This window comes from Pyxicephalus adspersus, chromosome 4 (genome assembly GCF_032062135.1).
Source record: "Pyxicephalus adspersus chromosome 4, UCB_Pads_2.0, whole genome shotgun sequence".
Classification (NCBI taxonomy): domain Eukaryota; kingdom Metazoa; phylum Chordata; class Amphibia; order Anura; family Pyxicephalidae; genus Pyxicephalus; species Pyxicephalus adspersus.
In genome coordinates this window covers 66077805-66100565 of record NC_092861.1, presented here as the reverse complement: position 1 = coordinate 66100565, position 22761 = coordinate 66077805, and the positions used below count along the sequence as shown (strand labels likewise).

At 35.3% G+C, this 22761-nt stretch overlaps 1 protein-coding gene across 5 annotated transcripts in view; it reads right to left on the bottom strand.

Moving 5' to 3' along the window:
* ADGRB3 (adhesion G protein-coupled receptor B3) overlaps positions 1 to 22761 on the bottom strand; it is a 510634-nt gene that overhangs the window by 288896 nt on the left and 198977 nt on the right. For 4 of the 5 annotated variants that reach the window (XM_072408480.1, XM_072408481.1, XM_072408479.1 and 1 more), the window contains one exon: positions 9588 to 9749. The exons of the other annotated variant lie outside the window; for it this stretch is intronic. In XM_072408480.1, the coding sequence (XP_072264581.1) occupies positions 9588 to 9749 (162 nt within the window). The remainder of the gene's footprint in view (positions 1 to 9587; positions 9750 to 22761) is intronic. 5 annotated transcript variants of the gene reach the window in all.

Genomic DNA, 22761 nt, shown 5'->3' with positions numbered 1-22761 from the left:
TCTTTACAAAAAGGGGTAATAGGAATTATTTACCAAAGGGGTTTAGGCTGTTCACTTAGTAAAGGTAAATATTACTTTGCAAAGGAATAAGTAATTTAGCTTAGTGAGTGAGGTTCGGCTTTGCTGACCTCAGCCAACCAAATATATGCAATCAAAAATCATGTTTTCTTTTTTAACTTGCACATGGGTGCATTGCATAATGGGTATTCACTAAACTAAATGAAATATCTCCTGAAAAGGCATGTTTAGCTTTATTAGGTGAACAAAATATATTCCTTTAGTATAATATCCCTAAGGTGTATGTAAATGAGAAATATAAAAAATCATCAGCAAGACTTTTACTTGTCACAGAGATCCTGATCCTATTAACTCTCAACTTGTTGTACTGAAAACTAGTGAAAGTGCTAGACACTAATCAATTTTATGGCAATTTCAGTGATGGTCTGCTGCGCTAAGCCAACCTGCTTTTTAACATATTTTAAACATTTCTCAACTTTACCAAAAACAAGCCACACATAATATGTATAGTTGCAAGGCTATAGAGAATATTTAATGGCTATAAATTGTACAAATTCAAATACTAGTTTAGAACAATTTAGCAAAGATTCTAGACGTTGTGATTACCAATGGATAATAAAAATATCACCACTGGACTAATTCACAGCTCTTAGATGTTCAGTTTAGTTATTTGAACCTATATATTGATTTGGTAATGTTTACTTTGGGTAAGTAATGCAGGTGGTAATATGGAAGTATGTTCATGTAAAGCTAAATTGCTGATGGACACATTTAAAAGTGTTATACAAAGTACATTTAGAATATGTACAAAAAATTGGATTTCCATTGAATAGGGTGAATATAATAATATGATTATTATAATACAATCCTGCTGCCTGAAAAAAAAATTCTATAAAAATATCATAAGATTATATATGTCTTCAAAAGATTTTATTAAGATCATAATTTATATTATTTCCCCTCACTCCTCCCCTGGTAGCTACATAAAAGTTTATATAGAGCAGTAGTGATAGGAGTTGATATGCTGGGCTACCATGAAGTAGGCAATCCTACAAAAGGACAGAGGGCCATATTGTGCAAAGGGGCAGGGTGGTGGGCAGTGTAGAGTAATTGACTCTTTCTGGAGTCAAATTCTCCAATGAATTTAAAGACATGTTACAAGCTAATAAAACAAATAATACTTTAGATGTATTTGCAATTTAGGCATTACTGTCTTCAAACTCATGGCTTTCTTACATCCCATAAATGGTTGGTGTATGTGGGGGGAAATTTTGACCTTCTAGGGGTCCCACAATTCTGGTGATAGTAAGCTCAATAAAAAAAGGAATATGCATTGCTGAGTTGCTTTCTACAACAAGTTGTGTTCAGTTGCTTTCGTATGCAAATTGACAAAACCCATGCACACAAATCCTTATTCCTTTCAATTCCCCAATGTTTTCCCTAAATATAGTATACAGATGAAGTCAATGTATTTTAGGGTCTTAACTGCTTCCAATTGGTATTTGTTGACATGGACCTTTAAAGTCTACTTATAAATTTTACAAAAGCAACTTTACTCCAGCTGCCTTTATAAAAATGCAGCAAGCAATACAATTAATTTACTTATGCAAGTTGTTTGCATAAATTAATATGACATCTCAGTTGCTTTTATGTGTTAGTATCACAGGCTACTTCAGAGATCTCTGCTGTGTTTAAAGTAAACCAATTATAATGTTAGGCTTGTGGAAGCAACACGACAATTTAAAAGCAGGTAGAGATGGATGCCTGTACATATCATTTATTCAGAGCACAGGAACCATCTGTATGTAAACAATAACTTTTAGAGCCACTTCAGTGTTCTGCCAATCTGTCTTCATCCCTCCATCTGACTTCCAGAGAACCACACATATTGCCAACCTAAAGCCAGACCTTGTGGACACGTACAATGCTTGTATAACAATTACATGTTTGGCCAACAATATTACTAAAAATTCTCTAATTAATTTAAACATTCTTTTTTTGATGTTCATTTTATACAATGTATTTGCGTTTTAAACTGACCTTATTATGTACTGTAGTGGCAGACAAATGTAGGCACTTTCTGATATAAAGTTAAATTGACATACTTTGTCTATTAATCAAATTTAGCTTGACAGTTTCCAAGACAAAAGAAAAAGCTGCAGGCAAACACTGGATATACAAATGTGTTTCAATATCAACTCTATAGCCCAGGATAAAAATGTTTTATTTTTCATCATTTTTGAACATGCAAACATAAAAGCTTAATTAGATAGCTAAAGATGATATATATGAGAAAACAGCACATAATCTGGGGTTGCATCATTATTTTTGTAACCCAAATAAAAAAATTGAGATATGTGACATGGAAAAGTAAGAACACTCTTACATTTACCACCTCTTCAAAATCAAGATATAAAATCAGGTGTTCCAAATCAGGTGCCATTGATTACAGCTGCCCAAAGAAATATGTAAGCAGATTGTTGTCAGGAGCTTGGACAAAAAGTGGTGAGTAAGATACCGGTGCTGCTAATCCTTCTTTCTGTAAGTTTGGCTGGGGAGTTAAACTCCCTGAAGCCATACTTTGCTTAGCCTAGTGGAAGAGACTGGCACTGCAAGCTGTTTTACCCCACCTGATATTGACCTCTGATTTAACCATTAACCATTTTCTGATTTTTAACATTGGAACAGAAAAGAAGAAAAGAGGAAGAAAATGAAAGTTAGGAAATGAAAGAGACAAGCTTCAAGTGACATCACCTGTATATGTGTGTGTGGTGGGGGGAAAGTATAGTTAAGGGGAGAGTGAGTGGAGGGATCGAAGAGGAGAAACAGAAAGGAAAAAGGCTAGGTGGACTTTGCCATGCTTGAAGAATAGGATGTGGATTCTCCTGCAAAGCATTTTCAGGCGAGAGGAAGAGCAAGTCATGTATATGATAAGAGTCAATGACAAAAAAACAGTGGGTAGAGAAAGAGGGTAGAGAAAATGTAGTCCTTGATTTCCACACAAAAACATGACAGGGAGTCTTCAGAAGCTCTGAATCCCAAGCAATAGGTAGCCCCTGCTTCTCATATCTAATAGTGGCTTCAATTGACATCTCATTTGAAGAGTTTTTCAATAAACATTTAGTAGGAGCAGAATTCTATCTCTGCTGTTCTCATAATGACCTCCTTAATGGTATAATTGTGACCTCTGCAAATGACAATAAGAGGCCCTTCTGGGTTGACCACACATGGGCCCAAGGTAAGATGTAACTCCTACAATCAATTAGTAACTCAAAGGCAGGGGTATTGTATGAAGAATAGGAACCAAAGTTCCTGAGGATATTGATTCCATGGGTCCTGTTTGCAATGGTATTAAAAAACTGGTCCAATTTGTTCATTGTGGACTCATCGTCCATGTCTGGAACCATGGAGGGACTCACAGCCTTCAATAGACGCTGTTGTCATACATCTCAACAGACCGCAGTGGATCCAAAGTGGTAAGGACCAAAGGAGTGGCTGAGTATATGTTTCCTACACAGCACCACTGCTTATGCCACTATGTTCAGGCCACTTCCCCAGCAAATACATTAATTAACTCAACCATCAGTGAGGCACATATAAGTAGCATCAATTTCAAATGCCTGTTTATTTGTCCAGGACTGGTTGACCTAAAAAAAAATCAGTTGTTTGTCATTACATAAAGTCTTCTGGAGCAACAGGGGTGTATAATTAGCCATGATTCAAATATGTTAAAAAGTTAACAATTTCCATGGGTTATACTTACTTTTTTATGTGATTGTATTGTATTGTATTTTTTATAAAAGTGTGCCTGTCACCTATACATAATAGACTGAAAAAGCTATTTTAGGAACTGGGAAAGCATATACATGTAGGATATAATTCTGCTAGGTACAAATGATATCACAGCAGTACAATGCATATGTTTTGCAATCAAAGAAATGTGTCAAATGCAAGTGAATTAGAAAATACTTTTGACACCTCTCTTATTGAAGAATAAAGCAAGTTTAAATTTGAAAGACATCATCAGTGAATTAAATTACTAAATTAATTAATATGACTGCTATTGCCAAGCTAAGCACTTTTTATAATATTATGTGCATCACATCAGGTGCTCAATGGGATTTTCTACCTTCTTCTGGATTAACAGTATTAGCATTTTATTGGATTAAATTCTATGGGCTTTATGGTATCTTAGGTCTTATACCTCCATTATCAATATGGTTTACTAACAGGCACTTGCAATAGGGCGAAAGTAGTACTGTTTCTATCCTCCCTTGACATCCTCATATTACTATTCAGTGTACTGAACAGACCTCATTGCTTTGTTACACTTTTATTATGTACATAATTAATTCCCTCTGATTCAACAAACTTGCATTCTGCTCTGATGTTTTGAATTATTTATTTACCATTTTATATAGATTTCTGGTAAGATGTGATAAATTTTAATGAACTTAAGAACATTTTGTCCATACTCGGCATCACAATAATCTCTGTACCAGGTTATTCCTGACATTTCTTGGAAGACCTTTAAAAAAAGACATTTTGTATCTATTATTTAAAGTTTATATTAAAAATACTAGTGTAATAAATGCTTATTATACACGTGTCTATTTTGTTGATAGATATATCACAATTGAGGAATAAATATTTCAATTATATGTGGAACTTTTTATCATTATGATTATTATGATACAATGACCCTTTCAGAGGTTACTAAGAGTAGCTAACTTGACATTTGCCTGGATTGGCAACAGTTGGAGGAAAAAACAAATTGTGGGGAATGAGAATAAACAATTTGCATGCAATAGTATTGTGAAAAGACAACATTATTTTTCAAAAAGTGTAGTACTATATTTTACCAATCATCTACTTATCTTATCTTTACATTTACAGGGTTTATTTGAGTGCAGAGGTTACAAAAAGACCAGTGTTGCCAACCATCTGTAAATTCATGGAGTCTGTTTTACAAATGGCTATGTTTTCCAAGAATTTTCTGCATCATTACTTTATGCTGGCGACACAGAACTGTCACTGTGCCAGCTTTGTGCAGTTCAACCCTTTGCACCAAAAAATCAGCCCTTTTGCATAAAATCAAGCCCATGGTGTGCAGTATAGAAACTAAACGTGTGTGGGATATTTAAGAGTGTGAAGAAACAAAATAGGCATGGGAATGATCAGATAGTGAGGCTATAGTACACTATTTTTGGAAATACTAAAGCTGGATAGACACATCCAATGGTTCTCGCCCGATAATCGGCTCAGGGCCGATATCGGTCAAGAATCTGATGTGTGTATACTGCCTGTCGTCCATAGCCCGAACGACCGTCCTGGTGGATCCATGGGCGATGGATAATGAACGATCCTAATGCAAGGGAAATGAGGGAGTGTGAAGCGGGGTGCCGCTCTGTTAATCCCCCCTCCCCCCCTTCATGGAGCAGAACGGTGCTGTATGTACAGCACTCGTTCATGCATCATGCAGTCCTTAGTCGTTGGAAAGGATTGTGAAAGAACCTCTCCAAGGACACTAATTGCACGTCTGTATGTAGCTTTAGGAGTAGTGTGAAGCACTGTGAAGATCTTTTTAAGGACACTGTAAGGGCCATGATGAAATAAACATTATTAATGGTAATATCTGTTTTTAGCTTAGGCTGAAGCCTCACAAAGTATTTTCTTTCATTCTACTGGTTTGTGCAAGCACATGACCATCTCAGGACATATCCTCCTCCCCAACCACCTGCTCGTAGTAAGTGAAAAGTGTACCCAAAAATGAAAATTTAAATTTTACTCCTGTCTTCTGCATTACTAAGTATGACATCATATTTTCTCTGAGGGTAGATTTCTGTTGAATGCAGACCAGGCAGAACCATTGCAAAAGCATTATCTTGCAGGTGTTCAGTTGACCTGGGTTCCATAGTTGCATTTATTGCCGATTCAGAGTATGTGATTTAAGGAGATGGTTCAGAAGGTGTGAGAAGACCTATGGTTTTGGTGGAAGGTCCACTTTTACAAAGCAATATAACAATAAAATCACAGTCCTACTGTGTGTTACACTGGATGCTGCAACCCATTCTAGGCTTTGCTGTAACCGTATAGCATACAATTTATCTTTAATCCTTTACTTTGATTCAAAAGAGACAAAGTTTAGCATTAGGCAAATCAATTTGCAAATCAAGCCTTATATTTTCATGCAGACCTGTATAATGTGTGGAAAATCAAACAAATTAAAAACCCAGGCAATTGGGATTCATGAATTGTATGTTTCTTCACAGATTGGACAAGTCTACTCAGAAGGCTTTAAAATGTTACTTTGTGGATTTACCTGATTTGCAATCAAATTGCTCATCCCTACTTAGAATATGGAACCCTTTGCCCAGGTAGCTCATACTGAATGTTTTTTTATTAATAATTATACTTTAAAAATTATACTTTTATTATAATTTTCTTACCATTTTATGTTTAAAATATTGCATTGTTGTCATGGTTAAACCATGAACTATGTTTATAAAAATAATCATAGTTAAAATTACTGGTATAACTGTTTAACCCCTTTCTGCCCACAACCCCTGTATTAACATTCCTCAGAATGATGCTCTGTGCTGGGGATATGTGAATTGACATTTACCTTAGGAAAATTAGCATCTTGGCTCAAGACCCCATAGCAATTGCAGACTAATCGCATGATCAATATACCAGATATAACATATTATTCACATGCAAACCATATTATATGTCTTCAGCCAGCTAGTGGCTGGACAGTTTTTTATGTGAATAGAGGGAGTTTTTTTAGTAAGTGTTAGATGCTTCAGCATGCAATTGGAGGTCCATCTATATGATTTTTGTGTTGGATGCAGATTTTTGGGTAGTGGTAGTTCTTCACAAAGGCATAGATCAATGCTAAAGATGGCAAGATAGGTGAGTATTGACACTGGGAAGCATGCTCACTGATCTTCCTCCTCAGCATACTGAAGTCATCACGAACACATAGTTCTAGCCTAACTGTTAGTAAAATCATCAGAGGGAAGTGTTGGCTGGGAGCCCTCATAGTTTTATGAATGGCTGTGATTAGCGGTTAGGCTGGCAGGCAGGGCTTAAAGCAATAGTTCATTCCTTTGCATCAGAGGCCACTGTCTTATATTGTTTTCTTTAACCTGGCTACCTATCTGATATATATACATCATCAGCAATTAAATATAGCATACTTTCAAAAATACTTGAATATCATGTGCAAAAAACCCTGTCTAAAGTAAATCAAGATGTACTTACCAAGAGAACAAAGATATTTTCAGTTTTTTTAACATTAAAAAAAACATTGAAATTGTTAGACTAGGTTGTCTCTCTCTCTCTCTCCCCATATAAATATATATATATGAATATATATATATATATATATATATATATATATATGTATATATATTGCTAAACTGTATAGTGCATTGGTTATCATAGCAAACTGCTTTAAGAGGTAGACAATGTACACAAGTATAATTGGAATAGCAATAAATAAGACATCAAAGTACAATGTATACCAATGTAATCAGGACAGCAATGCTGAAAACTGACTATTTAAAAATAGAAAACTTTATGCTTACATCTGTGCACAACACTTATAATTTACAGGGTCAACTGAACAATAATATTTATATAGTTTAGTCCAGCTTATCCAGCACATTTCAATTTTCATAGTCACAGTTTGCTATGCAATAAAGTCCTCAATTTATTAATGTTCAGATTAGCAAATGTACAATAAGAAAAATGTGACAAGAAGGGAAGAAAATATTTGGTTCAGATACAGGTGAGAGGGACAAAATAATTTCATATTTTACTAATTCATAGTATAAGTCATCTGCTGTAAAGGAAATGTGTGAATTTAAACAAACAACAATCAGATTTGTTTGAGGTTCATCAGGCTTAAGGTGCTCAACTAACCCTTTAAAAGGCTGGGCTCACTTTAAAATTAAACCTCCCCAGCTACCCCTGCTTAAGACCCCTAACCTATTTTAAGCTGCACCCTCATAGGTGTCTTTTTACCACATGTGGATTGTTGTGGCCTGTCACAACCCAAGCTGTCTCCATCAGAAACAGGTAAATAGGCACTTTGGTAGGAAGGTTTAAGCCCATATTAGTTAGGGATACAGACAGATGGGGTTGGTGAATTTTTTATTTTAAATAAACATTCCTTTAATGTGTACAATGAGAAGTGCTACAGCCACATTTGCTTGTCTGGTGTACCAGCAAATGAACCATATTAATTTGTACTCATATATGGAGTCATATATCTTCCTAAAATGTTCATTAGAGCTGTAGAAAATAGTAATAGTAATAATAAACTATATTTTAAGATATTTCATAATATTTAACCAGTAAATTATGAATACAGACCTTACAGTTTTGCTACACCAATGTCCTTTCTAAGAACAAGCACCACAAGGTGTCCAATTTTTCCTTTTCTGGAGGGAGTAAGCCTCACCAGCTACCATTCTCTTCTCCATTGTACAGTCATTGAATAGGAGAATGGCATTTGATGGAGCTTACTTATGAAGTCAAGGGGAAACTGCTTTCAGTTCTGACAAATTAATATGTGATTTGAAGACTTTGGGGTACATTTATCAATGATTTATTGGGCATTTCACCCTGTGAATATTTTTTTTTCTTTCAGATGTAAAGTATCAGTGAAAAAAACATATTTAAACTGCATGATAATGTGTTAGCTTCTGCTCTCCATGGTGCTGAAACTATGCTTATTCACAGTTTTAGCACCAGAAGAGATAAATGTACATGTTCTAAATGTTTAAACCCCCTAAACCATGAATGGAACAGCCACCTAACTGTTCCCCATGGGGTACAGGTAGATAATTCCCCCAACCTTGCCAATACTTCCTGAAGGACTGCAGGGGTGCAAAAATGCCTAGTGTCAATTGGCATCAGACTCATCAATTTTATGGGGAAAGTCCTCATAAACACCTCCTCTGATTTCACATGTGGTTTGAGTAAAGAAAGGAGCTTGCAGCTCAATTGGTATAGTAATACCCGCCCCCATTCCTTTCAGCCAACCAGCCTACTGGTTATGATGAGTTAGGTCTGGAAGGGAGGCCATGATTTCATCAGGAGCATTAAGTGAATGTTCAGGGAAGGTAGCATTAGTGGTTTTCTTTGCAAGAGTGAATATTACAGTAATGACCTTTTTGCAAATGAATGTTTCACTAAGGAAACCAGGATTATTTTATTTTAAAGGGTTATAATCAAATCTCCATTTATAATGGCTTAGGACAACATGTTTTCCAAAGAATGCTAAGCAAGTTTAGGGCACATTAGGCCAAATCCTTGATACATGTACCCCTTAGGTAAATTTTTAATTTTCCAATGATATTGAACATTCAGTGTTAGAAACAAAGTTGTTTTGTGTTCCAAATGACCCAAACTGACATTTTTCCAATGAAATATTAGACAATAAATTTATACTTAAAATGTTCAAATTAAAGGGAAATGTAAGAAGCAAAACTATAAACTTTTTAGGATCATACATATTTACAACATCCAAATTTGTATAGATCTGCTACTAACACTACCTGGACAGAGGGCAGTGTTATTGCAAACCCTTGTTTCTCTTAAGGGGCTGCTGCAGTGTGTCCCGTAAGGTGGTACACAAGTTCTGGTTCGCACCTGCGACCCTTGACCACAAGTAACTGAACATGTACTCCATTGGGACCACTCTTCAACACCAGATTCACCTGTATACAAGACAACAAATAAAAATGAATACAGCCTTAAGTCATGTATGCTACTACAGCATGATAAAATGTTTAGTACAGAAACATTATGACATAAATAATGTATCAAGTTGCATGCATTTTTTTCATCAGTATTTATGCTCAGTAATTAAGTTCCTGAATTCCATCTAGCACTGAAAGGGTTCATTTGAATCAAGAGTTTTTGATGGCATAGAAATTGCAATAAAAATGAGTTTTTGCTTACTTTTAGAGTAAACCTTATCAATTTGGTACCACAATAGAAAATACTATCATAAAGCATACAGTTTATTTACTGTCGCTTTTGAAGTCTAAATGTCTTTTTCAGTAGGAGGCTAGTGGTGCTTTCCCACAAGCCATGCTTTCGGGTCTTTTTTCACCAATGCACTTTATTGGAGCAGGATAAAAAAAAGTCCTGCATGCTGTAGTTTAAGAACACTGCCTTGAATTTTGCCATTCAGGTCAATTGAACTGTAGTTTTTCAGAAATGTAAGAAAATCTACTATATGGCATGCGTTTTGCTGTAAAGAAGCCCTCATGTAAAGCTATTTTGCCAATATACAAGTATTATGTAAAGAGAAAGTTCAATAGGATCCATTAGAGTCCAAAAAACACACCCATACAGTCAACTGAAAAAAATCTAAAATAATACTCTAGATTAAGGCGTCATGTGTCTTTTACAGTAATTATGTTCCAAAAGTAATTCAAATATTCCTTGTGTTTGCAAATGTTCCTCTCTGTAGCATGTATTTTTCAGGAATTAACTAATAATATTTACTCTGATCCTCTGTAGCTGATTGGTACAGTAAATTGGCCAGCATGACACTGACTAATAAACAAGGATCTCAAGGTAAGTCAGAAGTTCAAAACAAATTCAGTAATTTAAATATTGTTTAACAAAAGGACTAAAGGCTTACCAGGGTATCCCCGTCAATATTTGTTCAGGTTGTTGTTACAGCTAAACTGTTTTTCATAAGAGACATAATTTCCATGAATCATTAGTGTCATATACGGAAGCATACAAGATTTTGGTTGCCTAATTCAATAACTTTTAGCAAGCCTTGTCCCAATTTCTGCAAGCTTGGATCCACCTTCTAAAATTTGGAAGATTTTTTAATAGAAGTATATGTTTCTTTTTCCACCAAGAAACTATTTCAGACATTTTAATCTTTTCAAACTTAAAGTTCTTCCAAAAAGCAGGCATCATATGGTACAGTTGCTATTAAGAAAACATTCCTCTGAGCACCACATTGTTTAGTAGGTTCTTGACTTTCCAACAGTCCAAAAACTACACTACCCACTTGTCTGCACCTAAACCAGAATAATGCTCTTAGTTACCAGTGATATGCTATCACTGGACAGGAGGGTGGCACCTTAACCAAGCCTAGGAGTCAGAGAAGTCACAATAATACAATAATAGCTTTGTGGTACCTTTTCTTAGGAAGAAGGTTTAGTTCAATTATTTAAAATGGATTGACAGCCAATAAAGTACTTCTATCAACAACCATTTATATGCATAAAACATAATTTCCCTTAAGGATGACATAAAGGCTATGATTAAATTAGACTATAATGTGAAGAATATAAATATATGTGTTTTGTTCAAATATAATGTTTTAAAAATGCAAATGTACAATGATTGTGTTAAATTATGAATTAATGCAGATGTGAGTATGTTACATGCAGTTACAGATAAATTAACTAAAGCATGTTGTATTATTGGCAGCCACTAACTAGAGAATCATTTTAAATTATTAACTGGGAGATTTGAAACTAATAATTATATTTTAAGCCAGTAACTGTACTGCAACACTAATTTAGACTAGATTTGCAGAAAACAGGTTCTAGGCAATGTAACTGATTGCTATAATGTCTAGAAATATTTTCATATTTTTCAAAGCTATGTGGCACACAGTTTAAAGCATTGATAGTAAAAGTACACATAGGAGCTAAAATATATAAACCAATGTAGGGTAACATATTCTGATGATATTTTTTGTTAAATCATTCTGCAATGGGTCCACTTGTCAACTGAAGGAGCATGCAAGATAACTTGACAAAGCTACTCATAAGATATCAGCTAAGTGTTTTCATTTTAGATGTTTTTGGTAGAATCTGCCAACTTTGATACACATTCAAAAACTTTTTAAGAAACTGTATACACAAAAGCAATTAGCCAAGTGTACTAAATATAGATTAGGATTTACATAAACTTTATTTTAGTCAATCATCAAAGTTAAAACATATCTGTTTAGTGACAACAGTGTGGCAACTTTTATTTCAGCAACAGCACATATAGCTGAATAATGTTGTTACTGATGTTCCTCTGTTATATAGAATATAGGAGGATAAATTGAGATGTCTAAGATGTTACAAAACTTTCAAGAAATACCATCTATTTTATAAATCATCTTTCCACGTGAACACAGCGTGTTGTTGTTCCAGTGGAAATGATTAATAATGCTGTACACACCAGGATGCCATAGCCCTCTTGATTAATGCATGCAGATAAGTAAGATCATATAAAGTGTACAAGGCAACTCCAAAATAAAGCTCAGGTATAACTGCATTTACTACACGCCATAATAGATACAATCTTTTATTTTGCATCACAAATGTTTCAGATCCCTGAAGTAAATTTATTAGCTATCCTATCCTTTTGAAAAGCCTTTCCTGTGGGGGTCTTAGAAACCTCACAAGGTATTTGCCATTAGTATAATTTCCTAAAAAAAAATTTCCCTATACATCTGTCTGATTTAGCTTGCTTTTGTTGACTTGACTTCCCAATCTGGGCTCTCGGCCATGATAACTTGCCTTAATGTTATCCAAAAAAAAGTAGCCTAATTGGCAAACAATGAATAAAAAAGACTTTTAATGGGAAAGGTAGCCAGATTGCAGTACCTTCAATTCACTTAAACATTTAGGTGTGGATGACAGGTTTCCTTTAAATACAGTTGTTATTACTAGGCTTTATTATAAAATGATAAAAAAGCACATGAAAATGCTAGATATAAAGCATTCCTAAAAATAAGACAATCTATCATTTTGTTTCCTGTTATTTGTACAAATAGTTTACAAGTGTTTAATTACAAATGAATGAATATCTGACTATAAATCTTCCAGGCTTATTCATTATGGTACAGTAAACCAGTAAGTACAGGTAAAAGAAACCAAAACACGGAAAGCAACCAATCAAAATGTGTATTTCAGTGACCTGACTTGTACAAATTTGATTTCAGCTGGTTTGCTATCAGTTATTTTATGTACTACTGTACTGAATACTTGAGCATAGTACTGTATATACTCGAATATAGGCTGATCTGAATATAAACAGAGGTACCTAATTTTACCTAGGAAACCAGGAAAAACTGATTGACTTGAGTATGAGCTTAGGGTGGGAAATGTGGCAGATTCTTTGCCTGGGTCCTCTCAGGGGGTGTTGACAACCAGCCACTTATCATCCTCAATCCGCCCATCCTGAGCCTTCATTCAAACAGCTAGGCAGACTCAGCAAATCCAAGTTCCCCGGGACAGAATCCTGGGCATCAGAAAAACCAGTGCCCAAAGGGGGGGCGGGCTTGTGGTCATGGCGTAACTGCCCAGACGTTAGCCCAACAAGTGGCGCAGATGTTGGGTCCTTCCCCCCCATAAGCCAGAGGAAGGGGGAAAGGGGGGGAAGGAGAGAGGGGGGAGAGAAATGCTGATAGGTGACTTGAGTATAAGCCAAGGCTGAGTTTTATAGCACATTTTGGGTACTGTATATGCTGTATAACCTATCTTCTGTATTCGACTAATATGTTTCCTACTTTGCTCACACTAAATTAACTACATAAAACCATACAAAAAAAAGTATAATGTAAAATTCTTTGCCTGGGTTCCCCAATAGGGACACTTGGATACAAAAAAACAAAAAACCTTCAACACTGTATCCCAAACTACCTCAGTCAGTGCATTCATTTTTATTAGCACCTAGATATGCCAGAGAAAACCTAGTTACTTGATAGCAAAATATACTGCATTAATATATAATTATATTGCCTTATTTCTTAAAAATAAAGAATAAAAAGCAATCCTAATAAGAAATGTGTTGTATCTTGTAGATTTTAATCTACGTATTACAAGCATGTTATATGACTTTAAACTAGAAGGTTGACAAATCAAGAATTTAAAAGTTACAAAGAGCATAGTAAATGTGTAACATTAGTCATTAAACATGTAAATCAATGCAGCCTTTTCAGAATCTCCTGTCTCTGTTTGCAACATAAAATAGATGTACCATTGATTTTGTGTGATGAAAGCATGCACTTGAGAAAGGAGTGACATTCAGTATGTACAAGGCTTAAATTTAATGCATGTACTGTGGCACAAGCTCCATCATTTTTTTCCTAAATAACTACTCACAGGCTAGGATTAAAAGGCATTTTCTGCTATAATAATATAATCAATAGAATGTTTTATTTATTGCTTGCCTTACCTATTAGGCTCTCAGTGACAAATTAAATGTTCAGAAATATATTTAGTAAAGCAGAAACAAAGTGCAAATTATTGTGACCTACAGATTACTTGGATTTCTGTTTACAAAACTCAAATGTCAAAATCTCTGATTTTATTGAATATGCCAGCTTATTTTTACCAGGTAACAATACAGCGATATATTGTGTATTTACCCATTTGCCTAGCTTTCTTCCTCTATAATGTTTACTAGCATATATTTTTTATTGTTTTTGTATGGTTTCATTTTTTTACAAGATGAAAAATTCTGTTCTTCTTTTCTCTTTTACCCACAACAAGACTCACATGAACATTTGAAAGCGTAAAAAATAGGGTTGTGGTTAACTGCTAATGGAGAATGACAACTTTTTTTAACCCAGATGCAATGTTACAGGACTTTCCTGTACCACATACAATGAAAGCATTTATTCAATAAAAGTCACTCCTGTGACATTAGCTTTACTCTTTAGAAGGTACGCGTATATATAGGGGTGGATTTACTATTTACTATTTGACACTGTAAGTATGGACCTGTAGATGGTAGAGCCAGACTTTTGCCGGCTTAAATCTAATAATACATTGTCACAATAGTTCAAGCCAGGTTGGGACAAGTAAAACAACAAAATGTTATGTGTAACAACGATGATCCTATTTAAAGTGTGTGTGTGTGTGGGGGGGGGGGGGGGACTATACTGTGTACCTATACATGCGTCAGTGATGGAAATCTAGCTTTAACTGAATTTTTAATGTCATTGCTTGGCCAGAATAAGGCAATGTTTAAAGCCTATGCCACTGCTCTTCTGCCTGCATATGCTGTGCATTTTTAGGTCCAAACCAGTGAGTACAATGGGCTGACACTTCAGACACTATGCATGCAACTTCCCTTATTGTATGGAGCAGGCTGGTAAATATGCTGCATTTCTGAGTATAGCTACAGAATAGACAAGATGTCAATCCCAGAAGTGCCATTGCATTCTCATTCCTCTATAAGAAGGCAAGGGCTATATGGATAATTAAATCTTTACTTAAATTTACAATAATACATTTAAAATGTAATAAAAAAAATATTAAAAATGTACTGCTGAAGGATCTAACTGCATTTTGACAGTAATATTATTAGCAGTACATTAATATCAGTTTGGCTGAAAATGATGTTATGGTACATTTTTAGTAAGGAAACTATATTGCTCTTGCAGCTATTACATAATGTTGTGGTGAAGATGCCAAGGATGAGCTGTTGTATTTTAATTTATACTACATATATTCTATTAGTTATAGATGTTTCCTAAAATGTTATACTGGACAATACTAAAGGGACACAGTAAAGCTTGCAGGTATGTTCAGTCTTCTTATGGCACTCTTTTTCTCAAACTCTTTGATGACCAAAACACATTTTCTTGGCAATAAAGGTAAATACAGGTAGTCCCCGGGTTACATACAAGATAGGAACTGTGGGTTTGTTCTTAAGTTGAATATGTATGTAAGTTGGAACAGGTACAACTATTTTATGGTGGTGTCAGTCACTGTAATACTCACTGTGGGTTGTACACAAAAAAAAAAAACTATGGAGCCTAAACATTCATTAACTTCTGGAGCAAGCTGTGCTTTGATATGCAAAAAGAAACATGCAAACCGTTCCCTCCAAGCCTCCGTCCTGCACAGGAGGGAGCAGGGAAGCCCCATTCGTATCTAGGCGTTGTCCGCATGTCAGATGTCTCTAACCTGGGGACTACCTGTATGTTTAATTTCTTTGTGAATATACTACCTGGGAATTAGTATGCAACATCAGAATTGTTCTTTATTGTTTCCTCCTATTCTTATTTTTCCTCCTCTATTGGGATTTGAGCATGCATGTTTATAAAATAAGTGTGTTCTTACCTCAAAATTCTTTTTATCCAAACAGTGTTTATTTGTGAAGCATATTCATGGATTAAGATAATGAATCACTATCTATGGTGAACTTTCAGGGCAAACTATGCTGGTACTTTTGACTTCAGCTGTGTACAGGCGCCAATTCAAATGTCAGATTATTGCCCTGGAAAGGATTTTTTGTGATAGTCTTCAGTGACAGCGGGGGCACCCACTGTATTCTCCTTTATTGGAAAGTTCCTATTGAAGTGGAATAATGAATGTTGTTGGGGGACTGCTGTACACATACCAATATTTTCCTGAGATGAGAACAACAATCCAAATGATATGTGATGGGCTGTATATAGAAGAATCATTCTTGTAAGACCTTCACACAAACATGTACAGTAGATCACCTGAGTTAATAACTATGAAGAAGAGAGGAAGGAGAGATGGAGGACATCTTAGTGCCAGTTTATCCGGGTAGTAAACAATTATGTTGAATAAAAAAGTAAAGCATGTTTACTTTACTATGTGAATATTTTATTTTCACTTAACTTAGTAAATAGGGAAAGGCTTTGGAGACGTCTGTCACCATAATATGTTCAAGCAAACGTCAATCACAGGTTATACTGTATTCTTTACTTTTTTACCACATTCCATAAGCTAAGTAAAAAATTTGCTTTTCAAAAAAAAAACACTGAACTTTAAAAGAAGTGAACTTTAGTAAAATTGCAGGAAAATTGCTAGGCGTGAAGTCCCAGGATAATATAGCCAAAAATGCATGGATAGGTCAAAAAGTGCCCAAAGATACCAGATTTTTAACAATCATTTTATATCCACAGGCAAAGCTTGCCCAGGAGCAAGATTCTAATGTAAAACCTGTTCATTTTACAAGATACAAATGTCCCTAATGTCTGCATTTGGCCACAGTCTGTAGCATATGACTGCATTATGAATGTATTTTACCATAAATTATCTTATGTTTTGTATCACATACACCAGAAACAATGATTGAAGGCTGAACAATCAGTCAATGAGAATCCCCTTATTACTGCCTTCACTGATAGGCCGCACCCCTTCCTAACCTAAAATACACCCAAAAGGATCCACATGACATATTTCTATTGATTTTCAAATCACACCAAGGTCTACCCTTTTGTTCTCCATTTGGGACTCTGATCATTGCATATTCTTGTTTAAATCACATTTCCACAGGGACCAGATCCTTCTTTTCACTCACAATGTCTCTATCAGTTCCAGAATTTGGGTTGTAACATGGAAAAACAATGATATAGGATACTATATTTACACATTTTTTCCAGCTGTTTCCCATATGTGCTTGAGATGCAACAGGAAGGTGGGCACAATGCTACATATTGTGGCCCTGCTCCCTGCTAAGACTTTTTGGAATACAGTGCATGCTACAAATATTTTCTTAAAAATACATTTTAAAAAATCCATATTTTTTTAAAGCACCATGCCTTATTCTTCTCATAAAATCCTAATATGGACCCCTAGTCAATGATGTCAGAATTTGTCTCCTTCTCTATTGGAGGGAACTGGACCCTCACCCCTCCATTGGCTATCAAAGGTAACTAAATTATGCATATGGAAGAATTTACTTCCACTAGTAAAGGGTACTAGGGATAAATTCAGTAGAACATGGTTTTACTTGTTGGAGTTTTTTTAATCCTCAGATAATATACAATACAGAACCAATCAGATATTAGTTTAGTTGGTAATATATTCTATGACTAAATAATGCTTCTACATCCCCTTTTCCCTCCATTGCCTCTCAAATCTTTCATTTCTCACTTGCTTGATTCTCCCCACACTATTCTCTAAATGATAAAAATCAGAAAATTGATCATGAAAAGAAGTGACACTGTACACATGCTTTTATTTTTCTTTGCACCATTGAAGCTCGCTGCAATCAGCAACAATACCAGCTAGCTCCAGATAGCATTTGCAGCCTCTTATGTGGACATTTCTTCCTGTGATGACTGTCTGATTGTCTGTTTAAATATCTGGGATATAAATACCAAGCTTGAATATTTGCTCATTACATTTTGATTATCTCTTTGTGCTGTATGATATCATTATCATTGACAATTCCTTTCCTTTTAAATGTAAATAGTTTAAAAAAATATTATTATTTAAAAAATCTGTGGACCTTTGGACAAATCCACCAGATATGGAAATGTTTGTGATATTTACTCCTAAAGTAGTCTGTCTAAGTTCTGTGATAAGGGTGTGATGCGTGCTAGGACCATGTATCATCTTATAGTAATAATGACTTTAATTTGTATTTGGAATAATATTTTATATTTGGAATAAATGAGGAAGGTATCCAGAGTTCATTGAGAAGCTCATGCTAATAGTTTGTGCTATTCTCCCATTATCAAATATTTTCCTTGGTCTCTTCCCCAGTGTTTAAAATAGGGTAAATGTTTTAGAGGTAGAAGACTCAACATCATATATAAGATAAATGACAAGTAATCGTTTTGCAGTTCAGTCTTTTATAGATGTACTCTGGAGGAGCCATAGAACTAAGGTATCCCTGTATCTCTAAAGTTTTGAGAAAATTAAGTAATTGAGTGTAGAGATAAAATTCATATAATATTTTCCCTGCAAAGTAGTTTTTTACAGGATGCCCTGGCTGGTCTAAAGATCTGAAATCCTCAAAAAATCATTAATGGACTACCAGTTAAAAGCCCTTATTGGGTGCCTGCAGTAGTTTGAATTTTAAATCATAATTAAACGAATTGCCCTATTTTACCTAATATTGTGACACAAAGACATGAAAAAAGGAGGCACCAATTCTATTGTAAGTAATACAAGTAAAGACATGTCCCCTGCAAATAGATAAAACAACACACAAAAGTGTGCATATATATGTAAATTACGGTTCAGAGCAATTGCATTAACTGTTTGGGTATAAATTGTAAAAGAAAAAGACACTTACTTTCAATTTACTGAAAATATTACTTAGGTATATGAAACTAAAACTTTGACCATGAACATATTGTAATGCAGGAGCATATCTACATTTTACTCTTGCAATTATATGTCTAACCCATGAATATTTCTCTTTAATAGAATTTATGATTTAAGAAGCTTATCTTATTTTTAAGTATTTAATTGGATGAATTTAAACCCAAAGAATACCAAATCAGATTTAAAACCACTAAAATAGAAATTGCATTGCTTTACAAAGCCACATTTCATTCTCACTGTTCTATTATTATATAACTGGGCTTTCAAAGAGCATTTTAATACAGCTTCTCCCTTCTGTGCAAGCTGGCGCATTTTATATAATGTTGGAAAGTGCCCTGAGCACAAGTGATATATGTGACAAGTTGTAAAAACAAAACAATTACTGATTCTTTGCACTTTTGATCGGATATGGCTGCAGAACAAATAAAGTCTTCTGTAAATGATATTAGAAGAGAAAGCTATTATTCATTTGGTTGTAAAGCCTGTTTGCTAGGGAACAACACTGCAAACAAATGGTTTGTGATGATGAGCTGATGTATTAGTAACTACAAAAATAAATGCCATGAGAGTTTAAAAAGGAAATTTCAAACAGAGCATATTTTGATCCATATTTTCTAAAGTTTTTTTTTATCTAATAATATTTTCTAAATGTACAGATAAAGCATATCAAAGCTATACCTGTGCAAACTATATTATAAATGCACTATGAAAATATTTAAAGCTTCAAAAAAGTATTTAAACAAAAACGCCATTTAGTCCCTGACATCACAAATGCTGGAAAGCACTGTTATTCCTAAACTTCAGTTACAAAGCTTTCCATAATCTATCCCCTCCAGACATATTCTACTAAATACCATATACTGTCCCAACCACAATATGAAGCCATCCTATCCTCCATGTTGGTCATCTCCTCCTACATTCAAGACTTTCCATGAGCATTACCCCTCTTTAGGGTTCAACATCACATCCATCAAGCCTTGAAATCTTTAAGCACACCCTTAAAATATACCTCCACAGACAGGCATACAATCTGCCATAGCCTCCTTCAGTCACATATGCATAGCTGCCTCATTCTACACCAGTTCTCAAGAGAACTAAATGCCTCCTTTACAAAACTGTTCTTTACCTTACTTTGCACCTTCACCCCACTCTAGATTGTAAACTCTCAAGGACAAGATCCTCCCCTATGTGTAAGGGTGTCCAAACTTTTTGCAAAGAGGGCCAGATTTGCTGGGGTGAAAATGTGTGGGGGCGACCATTCAGCACATACTCAGGGTTAATGTGGGCGTGGTCTGCATGGGTCCCTCACTGCACACTCCCTCGAGGATGATGTGAGGGATTCCCTGTGCACGGAGTCCAGTGTCAGTGCGGGCTTCATGCAGAGCACGTTCCTGGAATCAGAGTGAGCGTGGTCCGTACGGGTCCACACAGGGCACACATGAGAGCTCCCGTTCTCCTGAATATGCCCGCCGAGTAGCAGGCCGATAATTGCAAGGCGGTTGATCAACTCTAATGAAATATAAAATGGCTTTTTTCTACGCGTGTATTTTGAAATGTGGTCAACAGTGCTTGCGGGCCGCATATTATTGATTTTATGACAGAGGCTGCGGGCTGGTGGAAATCTGAGCACGAGTCGCAATTTGCTCCCGGGCCAGGCTTTGGACATGCCTGCCTTAGTGTGTCTTGCTTGTTTTAAATACTCTGTCAAATCATCATGTTTTGCAGTTTGTACTTTAGTAATGTCTTACTGGATTTTCTTAGTGTACTGTACATTAACTATTTATGTAATATTAGTGTCTCCTATTCTTTATATTGTACTGTGTATTTTCCTTTAAATATATAACCTTTGGTTATAGCTTCATTCTTTAGTTTTATTAATACAGTATATGCTAATTGAATTTTATGCCCTGACTCTATATAGATTTCTCATATGATTGATATTATTGCATTGCAGTGACCTTAATCCCAATTACCAACAGGATCTTCAGTGTTCTATTGAAGCTTGGCTTTGTTCTGTTCATCAAAGTACAGATTCCAATTTTATGTCAACAGAATATCTGCAGTAATGTATATAGATTATAAATGCTCACCAAATGGAGTTTTATGAAGTTTCTCTAGAAGAATGCTGATTACATGCATAATATTTATGTTCATGAATCATGATGTTCTTTTTTATGTAACTATTTTGTTTGTACTTAGCAGGTATTTTATTGTGAAACGGTCTGGTTCTCTGGTTGTCTAGATTAGGTTGATTATAATAAAGTTTATTTTTATTGTATGCTATATTTAGGCACATTTTAAAGATTTTCTATGTAGTTTTATGTGTTTGGAACATATCAACAATTATTTTTACACGCCCAACAAGCCTACAAATGTATTTAGGTTTATCAGTCTGTAAAAAAATATTTAATGTTTTAATAGTGTTTTTCTTAATGTAATTCATAAAATATCATTTGTTATATTGTTATTCTAAATATTGCTCTTTAAAAAAAATGATTTTGATGATTTTTTTCTTATTATAAGTTTTATAAAATACTTATTGTTGCTAGACCTCAGCCAAAAAAATTTCCATATGTGTTACATACAAAGATAAAAGCTAAAAAAATTTATTCTGCTGGTACCATACCCCAGAGGTTCCTCATCGGCTCTTCCCTACAGTCAATCCATAGTGCTGGTGGTGTGGGACCGACAGGGGTACCTTGGAGCACATTCTCTGGGACTGCCCACTGATTCCAGGTTTATGGACACAGGTGGGCAATCTCATTGCCAGTGTTACCTCGCTTTGATCTCCCACTGGACATGTTGACTCATCTACTGGGCTTACCTATATACCAAGCCCCACCTGGCCCACACAAACTAATCTCTCACATTCGACTGGCTGCCAGCTCCCTTATAGCCTCTCTCCTGGAAAAAAACAGTGCCCCCTTCTAGAGAAGCTCTGTATAGCAGAATTCAGGATATTTGTTTAGTGGAATACCTCACTGCCATGTTACCAGATAGATTGACCAAATTTAAGAAAGTTTGGGATAACTGGGGTGTCTATTATGTTACCCTTACTTCTTAACTGGTCGCGAGAGTTGATCCCCCCCCCACCACCACCCTGTTCTTTCTACTCCCTGAACCCTCATTTTTTCCCCTTTGTTGCCAGTTAACTATATACAATGACACTCCCTAGGAGCTGCCCCATGAAAGGAACCCCTTGTTAGACAAGATGTTTGGAATTTCTAACTAAGTTACACAAGTTCTATTATTTCCTGATGCCTACTTCCTTTTTTTAGGTGATGGACATGTACTAAGATTGAACTCTATGAGATACAAGGACTTTGCTGTTGTACTAATGTTCATATTACTGCCTATCCATCGCTTGTGCCTGTTGCCCACTCATATAAATACCAAGCCTATTGTGCATTACAAAGTCTAGCATAATACTGTCATTCCAAGAATTTGGTTTACATGCTGGTTTCCATTATTAGCTTCCAAAACCAATTTTTTTCTTTAAAAATCATAAAAACAGTTATTTTGTTTCTCCCTGACCATAGAGAGTGAAGGGAGCAGGTTATGAATGAAAGTATGACACATGTCATGGCTATGTGCCACTGGAAATAAATTAACCACCTGAGCGTTACACTGATTTCTAGATTTCTGTTCCAAAAGC